Source organism: Lytechinus variegatus, chromosome 8, assembly GCF_018143015.1.
Source record: "Lytechinus variegatus isolate NC3 chromosome 8, Lvar_3.0, whole genome shotgun sequence".
NCBI lineage: Eukaryota > Metazoa > Echinodermata > Echinoidea > Temnopleuroida > Toxopneustidae > Lytechinus > Lytechinus variegatus.
The window spans coordinates 14,545,265-14,561,194 of NC_054747.1; the positions used below are offsets into that span (position 1 = coordinate 14,545,265).

Consider the following 15,930-nt stretch of genomic DNA (forward strand, 5'->3'; position numbering starts at 1 on the left):
AAACAATAAAAAAACAAAAGAAATAGTGAGTGAGTGACATCATCGACTATCTCATTTGGATGTAACTAGCTCGTTCATATTCGTTCATATAACTATTTTGTTGAAAATAAGCGAAACTTTGAAATGTCATAACTTTCTTATTTTACATCCGATTTTGATGAAATTTTCAGCATTGTGCTTGTCTGATTTTTCTCTATTGATTTAAATCAACATTTTTCTGAGGTGGACTTGACCTTTAAGACTATAGCAAAATGTCGCAGAGGTAAATGTCGTGTCCCCGCAATGACACTATAGCGTGAAGGTAAACGTTGATCCCCCCCAAAAAAAATCAGAATTCCCCTGTTTTGTTATACGGAAAGGAAGACAGCACTTTACTGACCTCACTGACCCGATTACTAGGAATCAATTAGGAGATTGCTAAAGCATCTAGTTATGATAGCGTACACGCATTTAACATGAATCCTGATTTGACAAGTCCACCCCAACAAAGGAGTGAGTTGAATAAAAAGAGAAAAATCCAGCAAGCATAACACTGAAAATTTTATCAAATCGGATGTAAAATAAGAAAGTTTTGACATTTTTAAGTTTCGCTTAATTTCACAAAATAGTTACTTGCACATCCCGGCCAGTATGCAAATGAGGAGATGATGACATCACTCCCTATTTCTATTGTATTTTATTACTTGAAATATGAAAAGTTAGTATTTTCTCCTTATTGTCCTGTGAACAAAGTTTTATTCCTCCCTAAACATGTGAAATTACCATTGTTTAACATTTTATTGTTTATTAGGCAAGTTGGTCCTTATTGTCAAATCTGTAAAATTGAAATATTGTATAATTCAAACAAAAACACTAAAGTCTAAACAAAAGAAATAGTGAGTGAAGGACATCATCGATTCTCTCATTTTCATGTGACTAAGTTATGCATATAACTATTTTGTGTAAAATTAGTAAAACTTAAAAATGTCATAACTTTCTTATTTTACATCCGATTTTGATGAAAATTTTAGCATTATGCTTGCCTGATTATTCTCTATTGATTGTTATCAACATTTTCTAAGGTGGAATTGACCTTTACGTCATTTACCAGTCGAAACGTAGATTAAGATACAAATCTTTATTCATTCAATCTTTATTTCATAATGTCAACTTAATATGGTTTAAATTCAAACCTGTAAGATTTAAATCGATATCAATAGCTCGACTGGTCACGAACCATCGCCGATCATGCCGATCATGATTTGTTTCCTTGAAAATTGGAGTGCATGCTCATTGGCGGCGGAAGCCAAAAAATTTAGGGGGTTTCCACCTGAAATTTTGGGATGGACACAGGTAAAAAATTTGAGAAGCGCCCCCCAAAAAGGTTATCAACCTAAATTTTAGTAGTTGCTAACCAAAAATTTTTGACAAGCAAAAAAAAAGAAAAAAAAGAAAGGTCATCAACCTAAATTTTTTTTTGGGGGGACAACACACGTTTCAGGGGGGGCCACGTGAAGTTAGGGGGGACGCATAAAAAAAATTGACAAGCAAAAAAAAAAAAAAAAAAGTCAAATTTTTTTAGGGGGGGGGGACACGTCCCCCCTTCCGCCGCCTATGCGCATGCTCCAAGGAGACAAGGACACTATGGCCCGTATTCTGAAGTCGGGTTTAACTTAAACTGAGGTTCAAAGTTGTGGTTTAAGTATGGATAGCCAATATGCTACATAAATCACTACCAGTAGAGATATAATATATCACCTCATTTGGCTCTCAAATCATTCATAATTGTGTTGGAAGTATAAATAGATGATTGTCTTCACTATCGATGGATCAGGAAAGAGCACATTCAACATACGAAACATACAACTTAATAAAAATTTTGACACTTTTGGCTTCCCATAATTTTAGCACAGAGTTAGACCATGGTCTAAGTTAAACCCGACTTCAGAATACGGGCCTATAGCTGTAAACCAGTTCGCACCGTTCATGTTTTCATTTCATCAATTGTCCCCTCACTCAGCCAGAAATAGCCATTAGTTCGCATTACTGGAATGAAATTTCATTCTCTTGTGGAAATAAAATTTGTAACTTGTATTCTGTGCCTACTAAGTAAAGCAATTTAGGAATCTAGGCCTAAAATAAACAAGTATCGCCAAAATCATGGATTGAATCGGAAAAGGGAGAGTTTCATGAAAGAATTTGTGAGATGTTTTATCCGATAGTTACCATATGAACCATGCTTCTCAAAATCAAGAAAAGTTGTCACATCTGCCCCTTTTATATTGATCAAAATATGTTAATGAAACGGTCTCCTTAGAAAAACCGTTTGATAAAAGTAAAACATCTTCCCGTTCTTTTGGTGACCTTCACGAAAGTGCAAATGCAAAATTTTATACCTGCAAATACCATGAATACTGTCAATGTCGTGTATAAATACGAAGGTTTCCCTTCTTTATCAATGTGATAAAGCGAAATAACTTTACTTTCGAAAATGTAGAAAAGACAACGTTAGAAATAAGACATGAAAGACGATACAAATTATAAACAGGTGGGTAAGCTAATAGAAGAGCAAGTTAAATAACTATAGTGGTACAGAAATAAGTGTCCAGAAATATTTGATAACATTTGTGCGAATCATTTTTAATCCAATAGAATGTTCTCAAATACAAAGAGATCAACATAAACTAACTGCATACTGACAAAACTTTTTACGTTATTACCAACGACATATCATAAGGTTGATTTGGGAGTCAGTTGCGTTGGCATGACCGTAGCTAGCATAATAATAATCATAATAATAACGTTTTATTTACCCAGGGTAGCCACTTCAATCGTAAGACTCTCTTCCAGCGGGTCCTGCATAGCATAATATGTTATTATTACCCTTCTCCAGTCTAAATGCTGAGCGCCAAGCAAGAAGGCAGAAGGTCGCATTGTTATAAGTCTTTGGTATGACTCGGCCGGGGATCGAACCCACGACCTCCCGTTCATGAGGCGGACGCTCTACCACTGAGCCAACATGCCCGGTTAAACCAAATTTTCATCAGATTCATGAAATATAAAGTTGGTGACCTACTGGATTTTGAAGTAGACATTCGTCAATAGCATTTAGTGTGTATGTTACGCTATACTATACAATGTAGGCAAATCGACAAAAATATTCCAATACCAGACAATATTATTGGTCGGTTCAGAGTCTAATTCGTTGGTGTGACGATAGAATTTGTTATTAAAACATCAAATATGCCAACAGACTCCTATAGAGTGGATAACCTATCGCAAATCAATAATCATTTTATTGACATGTTGTGCCTGCATCTTGAATATATAGATCAATAATGATACATAATTATGACATGATGTGTGAATGATGTGCTGACCGGGCTTGTCCCTTAAATTGTTGGTGAACGGAGCAGCAAGCAGGAGGCCACCACGGCGCAGCTGAGAATACAAATAGGTGATTCAATTTAATCTACACAATTATATATATGAATATATATATATATACTGCGTATCAAAAGAAGTTTACACTTAGAAAAAGTCCAGTAAAATTATACATTTTTAATATCCTGAAGATTTTTCCACATTTTAACATTGGTACAGATCCATTTAATGTTTAAGCAAATGACGATATAATTGTCAAAAAATATTTCCGCTTCAGTGAGCACCACTTACTTTTGAAAAGTTAGTGAAAAATGATTTGCGTAGAACTTTGAAATAGTTATGCGAATAAAAGTAGACCTTGATCATAAAGAACAAGCGGAATTTAGCTAGTAAAATTGATTTGAAGATATCTTTTACCTTTTTAAACTTGTTTCATTGCCCAAAACACTTCGAAGAGTACATTGCATCCAACCCCACTCCCCACACACCGAGGCCATCGTGACGATATTTGCTTTACACTGAGCTGTGATTTATATGAAATTGTTAAGGCTTGATTTTCGTCTTGTTAATCATTGTCAAGCTTGGGAAAAGTGTGGAGAAAGAGGTAATATGAAATGTTAACCCACTTTAGATATATTAAAAAAAAAACTTAGTGAAAAATGCTGGAGATGTCTGGTATAAACTTTTGTTCAGATTCAGTTCGGGATTCAGTTATGTCCTCAGATCCAGCTGGCACCAAAAGGGTAAAGGGTGTGCTTACTAAGTGTTGAAATTTCAATTTGGGTGGCAACACTCTTACAAAATGCTTGAATGTATCCGTTTTATTTCAAATGACTAAAAGTGCAAGGGAAATGTATGAGAAATGTTTCGCAGGGTAAGTTTGATTTCGCCCTTTCCCCTTGACACAGCGTAAAAACGAGCATTTCTGCGCAAACAGATTTCTGCGAGCTTTACAAATATTGACAGTGCTCACTCAAGTGTAACATTCTGTCAAAAATTTTACTTTCGTTGGATAGATGAGACCCCAACTCAAGATTATATGTGAAAAATACCCAGGGCTTATTCAAAGTGTAAACCTTCTTGATACGCAATGTATATATGTATACACAGTGCGTCCCAGAATAAACGAAACCGAGATTGATCGATGATTTATCATAACCTATTCTTCATCAAATTTCATAAATGACCAATCATTTTAAAGCTTAGGGTCTCCTCTTGCATGTAACGATATCAATATGACCCGTACGTCAGGCATGAATAAGTAAAAGCAATTTGAAAAGAGGAAATCAAAAAGCCGTTTGGCGAGCGGTATCTGAAATTGTCTTTAAAATTTACAGATTCAGAAAGTTCATTCCCTCATGTCCCTGCCATTTCATATGACACCACAACCAATAAAGATGCCCGGAAATAAGAAAGTTATGTTCATTTTAACAAGTGCTTGCATTAAAAAATTTCATTCACCAAACTCGTTTGCTAGTCATTTTCAGCTAGCTTGATTAACATCGACCAACCAGTTCCTTTCATTACCGATCATCCATGCATAAATTATTTTGTTACCTCTGTCTAGTGCGAGGAAAGGTAACTGTCAAACAAATTTATCGATTGAAATTATTGAAATGCAAGCACTGTTTCAAACGAACATAACTTTCTTATTTCTGAGGCATTTTTATTGGTTGTGGTGTCATACGAAAGGATGGGAAATGAACTTATCGAATATGCAAATTTTAAAGAGAATGTCAGATATCGCTCCCAAAAATGACTTTTTGGTTTCCTCTCTTTAAATTGTTTTTACGTATTCATGCGTGACGTATGGATTTATTGATTTCTTCAAATCAATGAGGAGACCCTAAGCTAAGAATAAGTTGTGATAAATCATCTATCATTCTCGGTTTCGTTTATTCTGGGATGCACTGTAGATATACATATATATATGTTTTTGCTACTTAAGATTTATATGTATGTTCTATGTACGACCATTGTAAGTGCTGTGATACCTTTGTGTATAGCGCATATATGAATAACCATTATTATCATTATTACATAAAGACTATATTACTATGTTACTATTGTTGTGAATTGTTCTAATCAGACTAATGGTAACTGCAATTTATGTTAATTTCATCTTTTTTATTTCACTGCTCTAGAGCACATTTTCTTTTTATATAATCATTTTCCGCGGTGAAAAAATGATCATATAGCATTTGGTAGAATAATAATATCGCTAAGGAACGATGGTTGATGTGCATGCATTTGAATCGCGATAAACATCAGATTGAAGATATAGTTTGAATTAGTAAAAAAAAAGCTTTGCTAACGAGTTATCATCATCAGGTTTCTAACTGCCAGTCTTTTCCCACATTTTTTCTGATAATCTGTCTATTGTATTGTAGTATTGTACAACAAAAGTTTATAAATTATGCTTTTGTATAAAATAAAAATTGTCCTTTTTGAGTATGTCGTGTAAATTTTAAAGTAATTTGATTGTCATTGTATTTTCTCCTATAAAGGGGACAGCTATAAAATATGCACATTCATGAATCATAATTACCTCAAACATCTGGACATGAACAAACCCGTTGCCATCAGAATCAGAAGCGTGTGTTTGAGACTCGAGTTCTGACTATGGGGGGGGGGGGGGGGGTCCATAACTTAGATTCTTAAGAGGTCATGAGGTATTGTTAATTACGAAATCGTTTCGAACACGTATCCTTAAATTCAAGATGAACAATTCGTTATTCAATTAGTGTCAGTTCAAAAATAAGTTTGCTTACATCTAAAAATAGGCTTCGGCTTCGGCTTGGGTTTCTCTTTACCCGTTTGTACAAGCTCATAATCATCATCCTCATCATCGTCTTGCCCTTTCCCGCTCTTGTGACCCATTCTTTGAGGCATCGGAATGGGCCTTGTCCTCTTGGTGTTTTCGTACCCGTCATTGTCTCCTGCTTTCATCACCGGGCGAGCCATAAGTTTAGGCACGGGGATGGGACGGATGGTCTTGGTATTCTCATAGCCATCGTCTTCCGTCCTTTGACCAGTCTGCCGAACCTTGCCGATGGGCACAGGAGAAGGACGGGCAGTCTTGACGATCTCGTACCCGTCACTTTCTGGCGTATCCTCCAATTGACCGGCCTTCCTATTAGACCAATGAGTAGCAAGGGCCGCCTTGAGAATTCCCCTATCGCCGTCGGCAGGCTGATTCACAGGCAGCAGTGATGTGTAGCCACCTTCTTCAACCTGAGGCCTGTTTGGTTGATGAAGCTGTGCCTCTTTGCCATGTGGCACACCGATGGTTTTCGTCTCTGCAAGGATCTTTAGCTTTGAAAGATGCGGTGATGGAGAGAACGTTGACTCTTTCAACTCTGCGTCGTTGGTCTTGCGTCCCAAGCGATTAGGTCTCCGACGACGGAGGTACACAAAGATGAAGACAACATACGATAGTACAAGGATGATTCCAAGTGCAATAGCTACGAAATTGACATCCTGTACGCCCTCCTGTGATGTAAGTCTTGGTGTGGATATTCGGTAGGTTGGAGGAATCGTTGTGACAGGATAGGTTGAGGACGGCGGTTTCTTTGGGGTGTTGACCGGCACGGGTGGTGGTGTTGGTGATGGCCGACTGGTAGTCAAACGGGATGGTGGTGTCACAGATGATGTTGAAAGTGTACTGGGTGCTGAGGTCGTAAGACGGACTTTCGATGTGGCTTTAAAAACAATATAATAAGGAATTTTGATTACATAAAAATGATGTACCAAGGTTGAAAGTAATACCTGAAGTGCTTATTAAAGAAACTGGAATATTTATGCCAAATACTATTAAGGTCTCCAAAGTGAAACGAAACATAATTCAATCTCAACATGCTCAAATGAAATCGAGAAGAAGTAGACATTGGGAACGTTTCATGAAATGACTTATCGTGCGTTTTATCCGACAAGTCCTGTTTAGTAACAGTGCTTTATAGCTAATCAAAATCAAGGTAAGCTGTCAGGGGCCCGTTGCAGAAAGAGTTGCAATCGATCGCAACTCTAAAAATCATGCGCAACTTGATTTTCAACCAATCAACAGCGCGCATTTGGGACTTGCGTTTGATTTTTTGACTTGCGTTTAAACGCAACTCTTTCTGCAACAGGCCCCTGATCTGAAAACTTGTCAAAAAATAAATGCTAATGAAAGGCTCCCCGGGCAAATCAATTATTTCGGACGTTCCAGTGTCCGGGAAAAAATCCTGGAACGCTAGATCTACAGCCGTAAAAAGTTATATATCTGTTTAATTCATTTTAATGAATTTTTTTAATTGTATATATTGTGTAATTTTGCATATTTGTTTGTATAAAGCTGAACAGGCTACTCTGGATAAAGATGTGAAATAAATAAATAAATAAATAAATAATAATAGATTAATGCATTTTCATTAGAAAAATATACCAAGATCATTCCATCATTTTTTGAAGAACGTTTTTGTTACTGAAATTCTTCCAGAGTGGTCTATTAGAATGGTGAATTATGACGGGTGATGTTTAACATGTGGGTGGTGGGGAGGGGGATAGGAGGGGGGTAGGGCAGGAGTTGTCACGGAAGCTTTTAATCCCTTTCATTTTTTTCTTGTACAGGTATTGGCATGTTAGTGTTCTGTGAAATTACGCAGGTATTTATGGTGGTGCTGAGAACTGAGATTTGTTAAACTACTCTTGTCGCCATCAAGACTTACCGAATCGGGAAACTGAGTCTACTGCCGTGGTTACGTAAGGCTGTCTCGTCGGACCGGCTCGTTTGGTAGCATAGATTGAAAATAAATGCACCGTGGTTGGGCTGTCTCGATGCGGCGTGTCCGGTGAATGTGTCGGTATGATAGTGGTCGCCATAACACCTGTCAACGGAAAGTTATCACATTGAGGAGGCAACTTTATGTCTTGGAGACCTATTATGGTATTGCTCTTTCCCGGTTGATTTTGAATCTTATGATGATGATAATGATTAATATACAGTATTCATTTGGCGTTTAAACCAAGGTTTCACGACTGTAGACCTATACTGTTACCCGGCTTTAGCACGGCTACCCTAATCAGGTGTTTGAGTGTGTAAGAAAGTATATTCTTCGGGGAGCCCACGTATCATTATTATAATAATTGTTACTTTTAGTATAATTATTGGATTTTATTGCGATAAAACTATCAAAATATCATCAAAAGCAGTCAAAGACTGAAATGTGTGACTGTTTACATGTACAAATAGACACATAACAAAATATGAAGTAAACATTATAAATAGTCAAATACAATATAGATTCATACAGATGAAAAAGAAATGATTTATAAGTTAATGTCAAAAGCCGTAACATAATTACTACAAGGTGTCACCAATGATGAAAAGGGGAGTGAAAGATTTAGGATGGAAGAGGAAAGAGAGGATGAAAAGGAAGAGAAAAGAGAAAGAAACAGAGATAAGTCAAAAGAAAAGGGAAGGCAAGAGGTGAAAACTGGAAAGAGAATAAGAGGCAACCTTAAGAATAAAAACTCAGTAACAATATGGTAATAGTAAGAGTAATTATGCCATTATAAGCATTGTATCATTATTATCATCATTATTATTATCATTATTGTTATCGTTATATTACTATCACGATCACGATTGTGAGTTTTATTGTTACTGTTTATGTTATTATTGTTATCATTATTATAATTGTCAATATTATTATTATATTTATTCATTCCTAACACGTTTCACTGTTAGAAAATTTGTCCTTAAAATAAAAGAAGTTCCTGCAGCAGAGTCTCGAGAACACCTGTAATCTTACCAAATAGCGTAATCGTACAGGAAATTGGTATTAGGTGTATAGAACCTTACAAATTTCCTTTAATAAAACACCCTTTTCCCCTTTTTAAACAGACCTGGCCCTGTTGCATAAAAATTTATGTCATAATGACATAAATTTCGATCATGACATAAAATCATGCATAGCTTATGTCGTTGACATAAATTTCGTTGCATAAAAATATTTATGTATTGTTTTAGCTTATGTCAAGTTATCACGCGATATACATAAACTGAATAGTCATGAACGAGCCTGTTGACATAAACTTGGCATAAGTTGTCATTTTTCAGCCGCAGGAAGCTCTTGCGAAATAGGGGTCTTCGGCTTCCTATTTGGACGGGAAAGAGGCATATTTTGGTATGTATCAAATTTTCATTGTTGTATATCGTAGATCATAGATATATCTCACGTTCTGACCAAAATTCAAAGATTCTAAGTATGAAGAGATGTTTTAAATAAATCATTATCGCCGTCAATTTTATGTAACGATTGCTCGGATACTCTCCGGCTGCTCTTAGCCGTACACCGCTGGCAGTGCTAGCCGGAGGTTCCGGCGTCTGACAAAGACAAATAATGCATGGAATCAACACCAACAGAACAGTGTTAAATTATCTTCACGACATTGAACATTGATTTTAAGGTTCCGGCGTCGGATAAACACAAATAATTCATGGGATGAACACTGACAGAAAACAGTTTTAATTAATCTTCACGTCATTTTATTGGACATTTTCATTGATTTGAAATTAAAGTTTTTTTAAGAGCATCCTTGCTCTCCCTTGGAAAGATCTAGGCCTAGATGACTAGATCTACGTTAACGGTACTTGTTAGGCCTAGCCCAACGTTAGAGCCGGACTGTCTACGATTAGACTAGAAGTCTAGGCTAGACACTCTAGAGTATACAAAACAGCTCTGTCACTCACCGTGAGGGCCTAGCCCAGGCCTAAGTACCGTAGTTGTGCTGAGCCTTGCCCCGGGGACCCCGACACGTCTTTAGACAGTGTCACGTGTTCGGGCTGCCGCAGTAATGCTGAGCATATGTTCGGAGATTTAAAAAAAAAACTGAAATTTAGGCATGTCAGTGTCAATGCAGGGCTAGGCCCTAGCAAGTAATAGCTTGGCCCCGTTATTAAGTTCTTGTGTAGATCTAGATCTCTCGTTATCTAGTTATCTATCTAGGACTAGATTAAGTCTAGGGTCTAATTTAGACTTAGTCTAGCTCTAAAAATTTCTAAGTTAAACTTATCTTACCTAGGTGAGCTGAGCTGGCCCTACAATTGACTAGGCCTACCCTTGTTTGGGCCTTGGTCCTGGCCAGTGAATGAGGTGGTGCAGCCCTGCCCCTGGACTGAGTCTGGCTGGGGCTCCTTCCATTCATGCTTTTATTAATAGATCAAAATCGAGACCTAATCTAGTAACTGTTTAGCAATACAAGAAATCCAGAATAGATCTAGCTCAGGGCCCAAAATTGAAACTGTGTTTACATCACTTATAGTAAGCCAGTCAGACCGCAGGTCCCTGTGCTAATGAGCAAAAAGGCCAGATTCATCCAAATCATCTCGTGGCTGAATCCTCCTCCTTGCAAAATCTCGTGATTCGTGAGATTTTCTTTCTCTAAGAATTTACCTGTTTTAACCTCAAGTTAAATGAAATATTATTAAGCCATCAGATAGAGTAAAAGTTACTCTTTCATATTGGTCATTTATTTTGTATACAATATTTTGTTAAATAAGTAAATTTCTGGCCTGAAAGTGTGCCTCAAAACTGAATTTTCTTCCTCTGTTTTCTTTTGCAAATTGTGCAAAACTTTTTATTTTGAGCCTCAATGATATCTATATCACCATAAAGCTGAACTTCTCTACTTTCTCACAATGCCACTCTTGATATGCGGCACCTTTTAATCGGGTCAAGATCACACTTTTCCCACCAAGGTACAAGACGAGATTTCTGAAATTTTGTACTTGCATGAAATCCAGAGTCCTGATTGGCTGGATAAGGTTCACAGAACAACAGGCGCGGGGTATTTGAGGAGATTACCACATGGGAAGTGTGACCTTCCCACCAACCCAGGCACTGGAACCGTTGGAATTTGCCACTGGGTGGTCTCTTTGACCAATCAGAGTGCAGTATTCTTATTTTCAAACTGCTTTATGTACTTGGCAAATGAAAAGTGTGATCTTGACCCGATTAAACCAATTCTTATTTTGAAACCTATATCATTTCAAAGCATACAGATTCAGCTTTATCATGATATAAAAATCATTTGGGCTCAAACATAAATAAAGTGTGAAAATAGCAGCTTTTGTCAGGTGAAAATATTTATTTTGTAGCACATTTTAGATCAAAATTTTAACCTATATTACAAAATCTTTGAATAAATCCAAACACATGACCTGAAAGAATGATTCTTCTTTACAATGGTACCAAATTCATGAAATTCGATGCACAATTAGAGCAGCAATGACCGAATGAAAAGAGGTGTTTTGGTCCGCATCAAGCTCATTAAATATGCAAAACAACTCAAATCATGAATATCACTTGGATGAAAGAAGCCACTTTCTTAGGACCTGCAGTCTGACTGAAGCTAATCATTTGTTGGGCCTATATATCATCTATATGAAATAAGTAATATAGATCTACTAGAACTACAAAAGTTACTTTAGATCTATTCTATGTCTAATCTTAAGCCTGACTTTTGAACTCTGACATCAAAATTCAAATACAATTAAACTTAGACCTTTGGGAGACGGGTCCTCCACTGCCGACGCTACGGTGATGGAGCCCCCTAGGTTTATGGTAGAGCTACATGTATGGAATAGGGTGTCTAGCTCTAATATAATATTGTTTTCTAGTGCCAGGAGTAGAGGCCTAGATGATTCATTAGTTGGTAGATGTGCACTACAATAACATGTGTAGAGTATAAGACCCTAGCAGCGAGTGGGGGGGGGGTCCCTCTCCGTTCAGAAAAAACAACAAAGTGATTGGTGTGTAATAAAGAAGATAAAATAATTTAGAAAATCCTGGGTCACCCTCTGTGTTAACGAAGACTGGAGACTACTGAACAGGAAAGGAAAGAAGGGGGGGGGGGGGGAAGAAAAAAAAGAATTACACACTGAACTATTTAAGTTAAACATTGAACTGAAAAGACATGTAACTTCACGAAAACTGATGACTACGTTGTATGTTAATATCTAATAAATATATTAAAGTACATCTATGATAGATACACATTTTAGTTCCTTGATTTGTTAAACAGGTTAAAAAAAAATATCAAATGCCTTTTCTATTAATTTACAAAACCGTGCACAAATAATGTGCTTGGAGAAAAGGCATTTCAATTACTGGTAACTACAGGATTTGGTTTCTGATCTGTGGATAAAAATAACCATGATAAATGAAGTTCTCTTGATGACTGTTATTAAGAATTCCTCATAGTACATTCTATTCCTTTTACCTATTTACTGTAAAGAGGATTTTTTTTTAGATCAATTATTAGAGGAGTGCTTTTTTTAGAAAACAAACCCTGGCAATTTGAAGTTAAAGAAAATTCCTAATTGTATAAATAATAGAATTATAGGGCCTACAATTTTCTTACCTATCAAAACCTATCTTCATTAGAAGTATTTATCTATGGAGTGTGTGAATCATTTTTCTAACATTTAAAAAAAATAAAGCCTAAATGAATCACTTGTACTATCCTTTTAATATTGCACCCTAAGTGATAAAGGTGCAAAAAAGTTGCCTTGCTATTGTTTGCACCCATAAAGTTTGTTTAAACAATAAAAGGGGAAACATTTAACCTTTTATAAAGGTGCATAATACTTAAGATTAAAAATGTTCAAATTTTTAACCTCTATTACATGGTTCAAATCTGCGCCCTATATGGTGATTAATATAACTTATGCTTCACCCATAAACAATTAGCACCCCTTATTGTACCAACCCCTAAGGTTAAAATTTGAATCCCGATTTTAAGTGTATTAATCAAACCATTTCAAGGTTGAAAGACTAGACCTCATTTGCCTTAAAATAAAATATTGTGTATAGCTGTACCAACACCCCTGTCAAATATATTTGACAAAATCTGTAATGATAAAAATATATTTTTTTAAAGAAGGGACTTCAGTTGTTTTTTATACAAAATGTAAATATGAATTCATTCTCATCTGTTACTATATGAAAAATTTGGTATTCACTTTTCTAACAGGTGACCCACACAAACGGTGAGAAGAGGTACATGTATAGAGAGAAAGGGGCACAGCAACTGAAAGGAGAGGGAAGTCCAGACACTCTACCACGGTCTGCCATTGAATAAGAAGTCTCTCTTTGGATCAGGGGGTCAAGCTCCTAGTATGAAGGTGAGTCTTTATGTAAAGTTGAGTTTATTGAACATTCTACTTGTAAATACAAGTCTACTACTGTACGGTAATATTTATTCTTGTTTATTTTATTGTTCTTAAGAGCAGTTGTAAATGTGATGTCCTGTTATAGTAATTTTCAAAGATGAATCTCTTAAAATTCATCCACATCTTGTAATAAATTCATCTTAAATTTACTCACAAAAATGGATAATATCAATCTCATGAATTTTTATAGAAATTCAAGTTTTAATAGACAACTGATCCCTCTTAATATTTCAATTAATGATAATATTATTGTGGAATGCATTTTCAAAAATATGTAAGAGCAACAACAATGTAACTCGTCAAAGTGAAAACAAAATCTAGGAAGGCTATTGGATCCATACTATTGTAACAATTATTTTCCACTTAACTTTTGCAAGAGATTCAGATTTGGTTGATTTATATTTATTAGAATCTCAACTAAGAGACTAACAATGACAGCTTACAAGCATAAACGCAATTTAAGTGCATTTAAGAATAAAATAATAGTAGTAGTAGAAGGGTATATTTTCATTTTCAAGTAACACCACATATGAAAATTTTCTCAAATGACTTGATTGAAATTAAATATATTCTGACTTTAATTATAAGGATATAAAAAATAATATTCGGAAGCTATTTACCCAATTTTATTTAACATTCTATATTTTTTTAATTATGCTTGTGACTGCCATCTCAAAAGGCTCTTTCATAATCTTTTAGAGATACATCATACATGTAAATGTATGTGAACACTCTGCTATTATCAAGTTGAGTTGCTAAAGTTGTTTTCACTGATTCTTCTTATTTCAGATTGTTCAAGAGTCAAGACTGTTGAAGAGGTGACGTCATGGACCTGGTAGCACCTGGCAAGGGAACTATATTACTGTTCATAAATCTATTACTCAAGTATCCTAAAAACGCTTTAAAAATTTGAACATTAACAAAAGTACTAATTTTCATTTTTCAAAGATAATCATTATATTGACATTGTGAATATATTTTATGATTATCATAAAATTATTATAATGTAAATGATGATAGGTCATACTAATACAAATAAACAATAAGTAGAAAAGAAGACAACCAAGAAGGAGAAGAAGAAAAAGAAGAGGGGTGGAAGAGGAGAAAAGGAGAAGAAGAATAAATAACAACACTGAGTTCCTCTTCATGATATTACAGAAATCTTCATCTTTAAGTGGAAATATTTATGAATAGTATAATATATAATGTATGAAAAAAACATTTTATCTAAATCCAAGTTCCACTTTAATCATGTTTATAAAGTCATAGGACAGGTGACAAGATAACATTGTTTCACAAATTTTAGTGTTTATTTATTTTAAAAGTAATAAATTTACATGAAATGTCATTCTTTTTGCTTCATCTCTTTGTTTATTTTATTGAATCGGGGGTGGGGGGTGAGGGTGGTCAAAATATGATTTGCCCCTCAGAACAAACTTGTTTCCCTACTAAAAATAGTATTAATATTTGTAGAAAATTGTAGGATTGTTTTTATCAAATTTGGAAAGTAATTGAGAGCGAGAAATGAAAATGAGATAGATCTATGTAGAGATGCAATGTATAAGTAATAATGAGAAAGCGCGGGCGAGGTGAATTAGAAAGGGAAAAGGGAAATGAAAAAGTATAAATGTGAAAGAGTCATTAACAGAGAGGGAGAGATGTATAGAGAATTGTAAAGATAAATTTCGTGAATGATAGTGGCCTAATCTCGGAGGGAGGGAGATAATGAAAGCGATAAAAGGATAAAGCATCTTTTTTCGGGGGGGGGGGTTACATTTGATGAGAGAGAGAGATAGAAAGAAAATGTCCTGGTGCTCAAAGATGAATAAATGTAAATGATTGGTGACAGAGGTATGGATTAAGGGATACAGGTGGTATGAACGTGTCCCAATTAAGGCACAAAGCCGTGATGAGTAGTGGCCCCTCATGTGCACTCCTCTTGGAATTTGGGCAATAAGTGAGCATATTTTAAAGTGGACCCCCCCAAATCGCCCCATCTCTAATCGCCAGTTTTGGGCAAGGATTAAACCCCGTCTCTTTTCTTTTTTATTTAGGCTTGTTTTTTTTTTCTGTCAAATATTTTCTTGAAGAAATTCCCTCATTGTGCTTCCACATTTGTAACCCTCGCCCCAACTGCATTCGCAAGGTGGTTTCGTGACATGCTTATAAAATACGAAATTTAAATTATAAAGAAAAAAAAATCATTGATTACAGGGATATATGCATGGTTTGCAATCGGTGTTCATGGTTTGGGAATGACTGATACAAATATTGTTCTCTGTGAAGGAGACCTCCACTAGCAAGTCATGAGCATTACTTATGAAGTAGTTTGAACCGCAAGATTTTGCCTA

General features: G+C 35.7%; 1 protein-coding gene and 1 long non-coding RNA gene across 2 annotated transcripts; one reads left to right on the top strand and one right to left on the bottom strand.

Moving 5' to 3' along the window:
* Positions 1-6,006: 6,006 nt before the first annotated feature.
* Positions 6,007-8,336, bottom strand: LOC121420722 (proline-rich receptor-like protein kinase PERK1). The gene is made up of 2 exons (XM_041615375.1): positions 8,070-8,336; positions 6,007-7,064 (listed from the first exon to the last, which is right to left on the bottom strand). The coding sequence occupies exons 1-2, from the start codon at positions 8,221-8,223 to the stop codon at positions 6,115-6,117; spliced, it is 1,104 nt and encodes a 367-aa protein (XP_041471309.1). The 5' UTR covers positions 8,224-8,336; the 3' UTR covers positions 6,007-6,114.
* Positions 8,337-9,482: 1,146 nt separating this feature from the next.
* Positions 9,483-15,089, top strand: LOC121420032. The gene is made up of 3 exons (XR_005970682.1): positions 9,483-9,530; positions 13,381-13,531; positions 14,369-15,089. It is a non-coding gene; the product is annotated as an uncharacterized LOC121420032 (long non-coding RNA).
* The last annotated feature ends 841 nt before the right edge of the window (positions 15,090-15,930 follow it).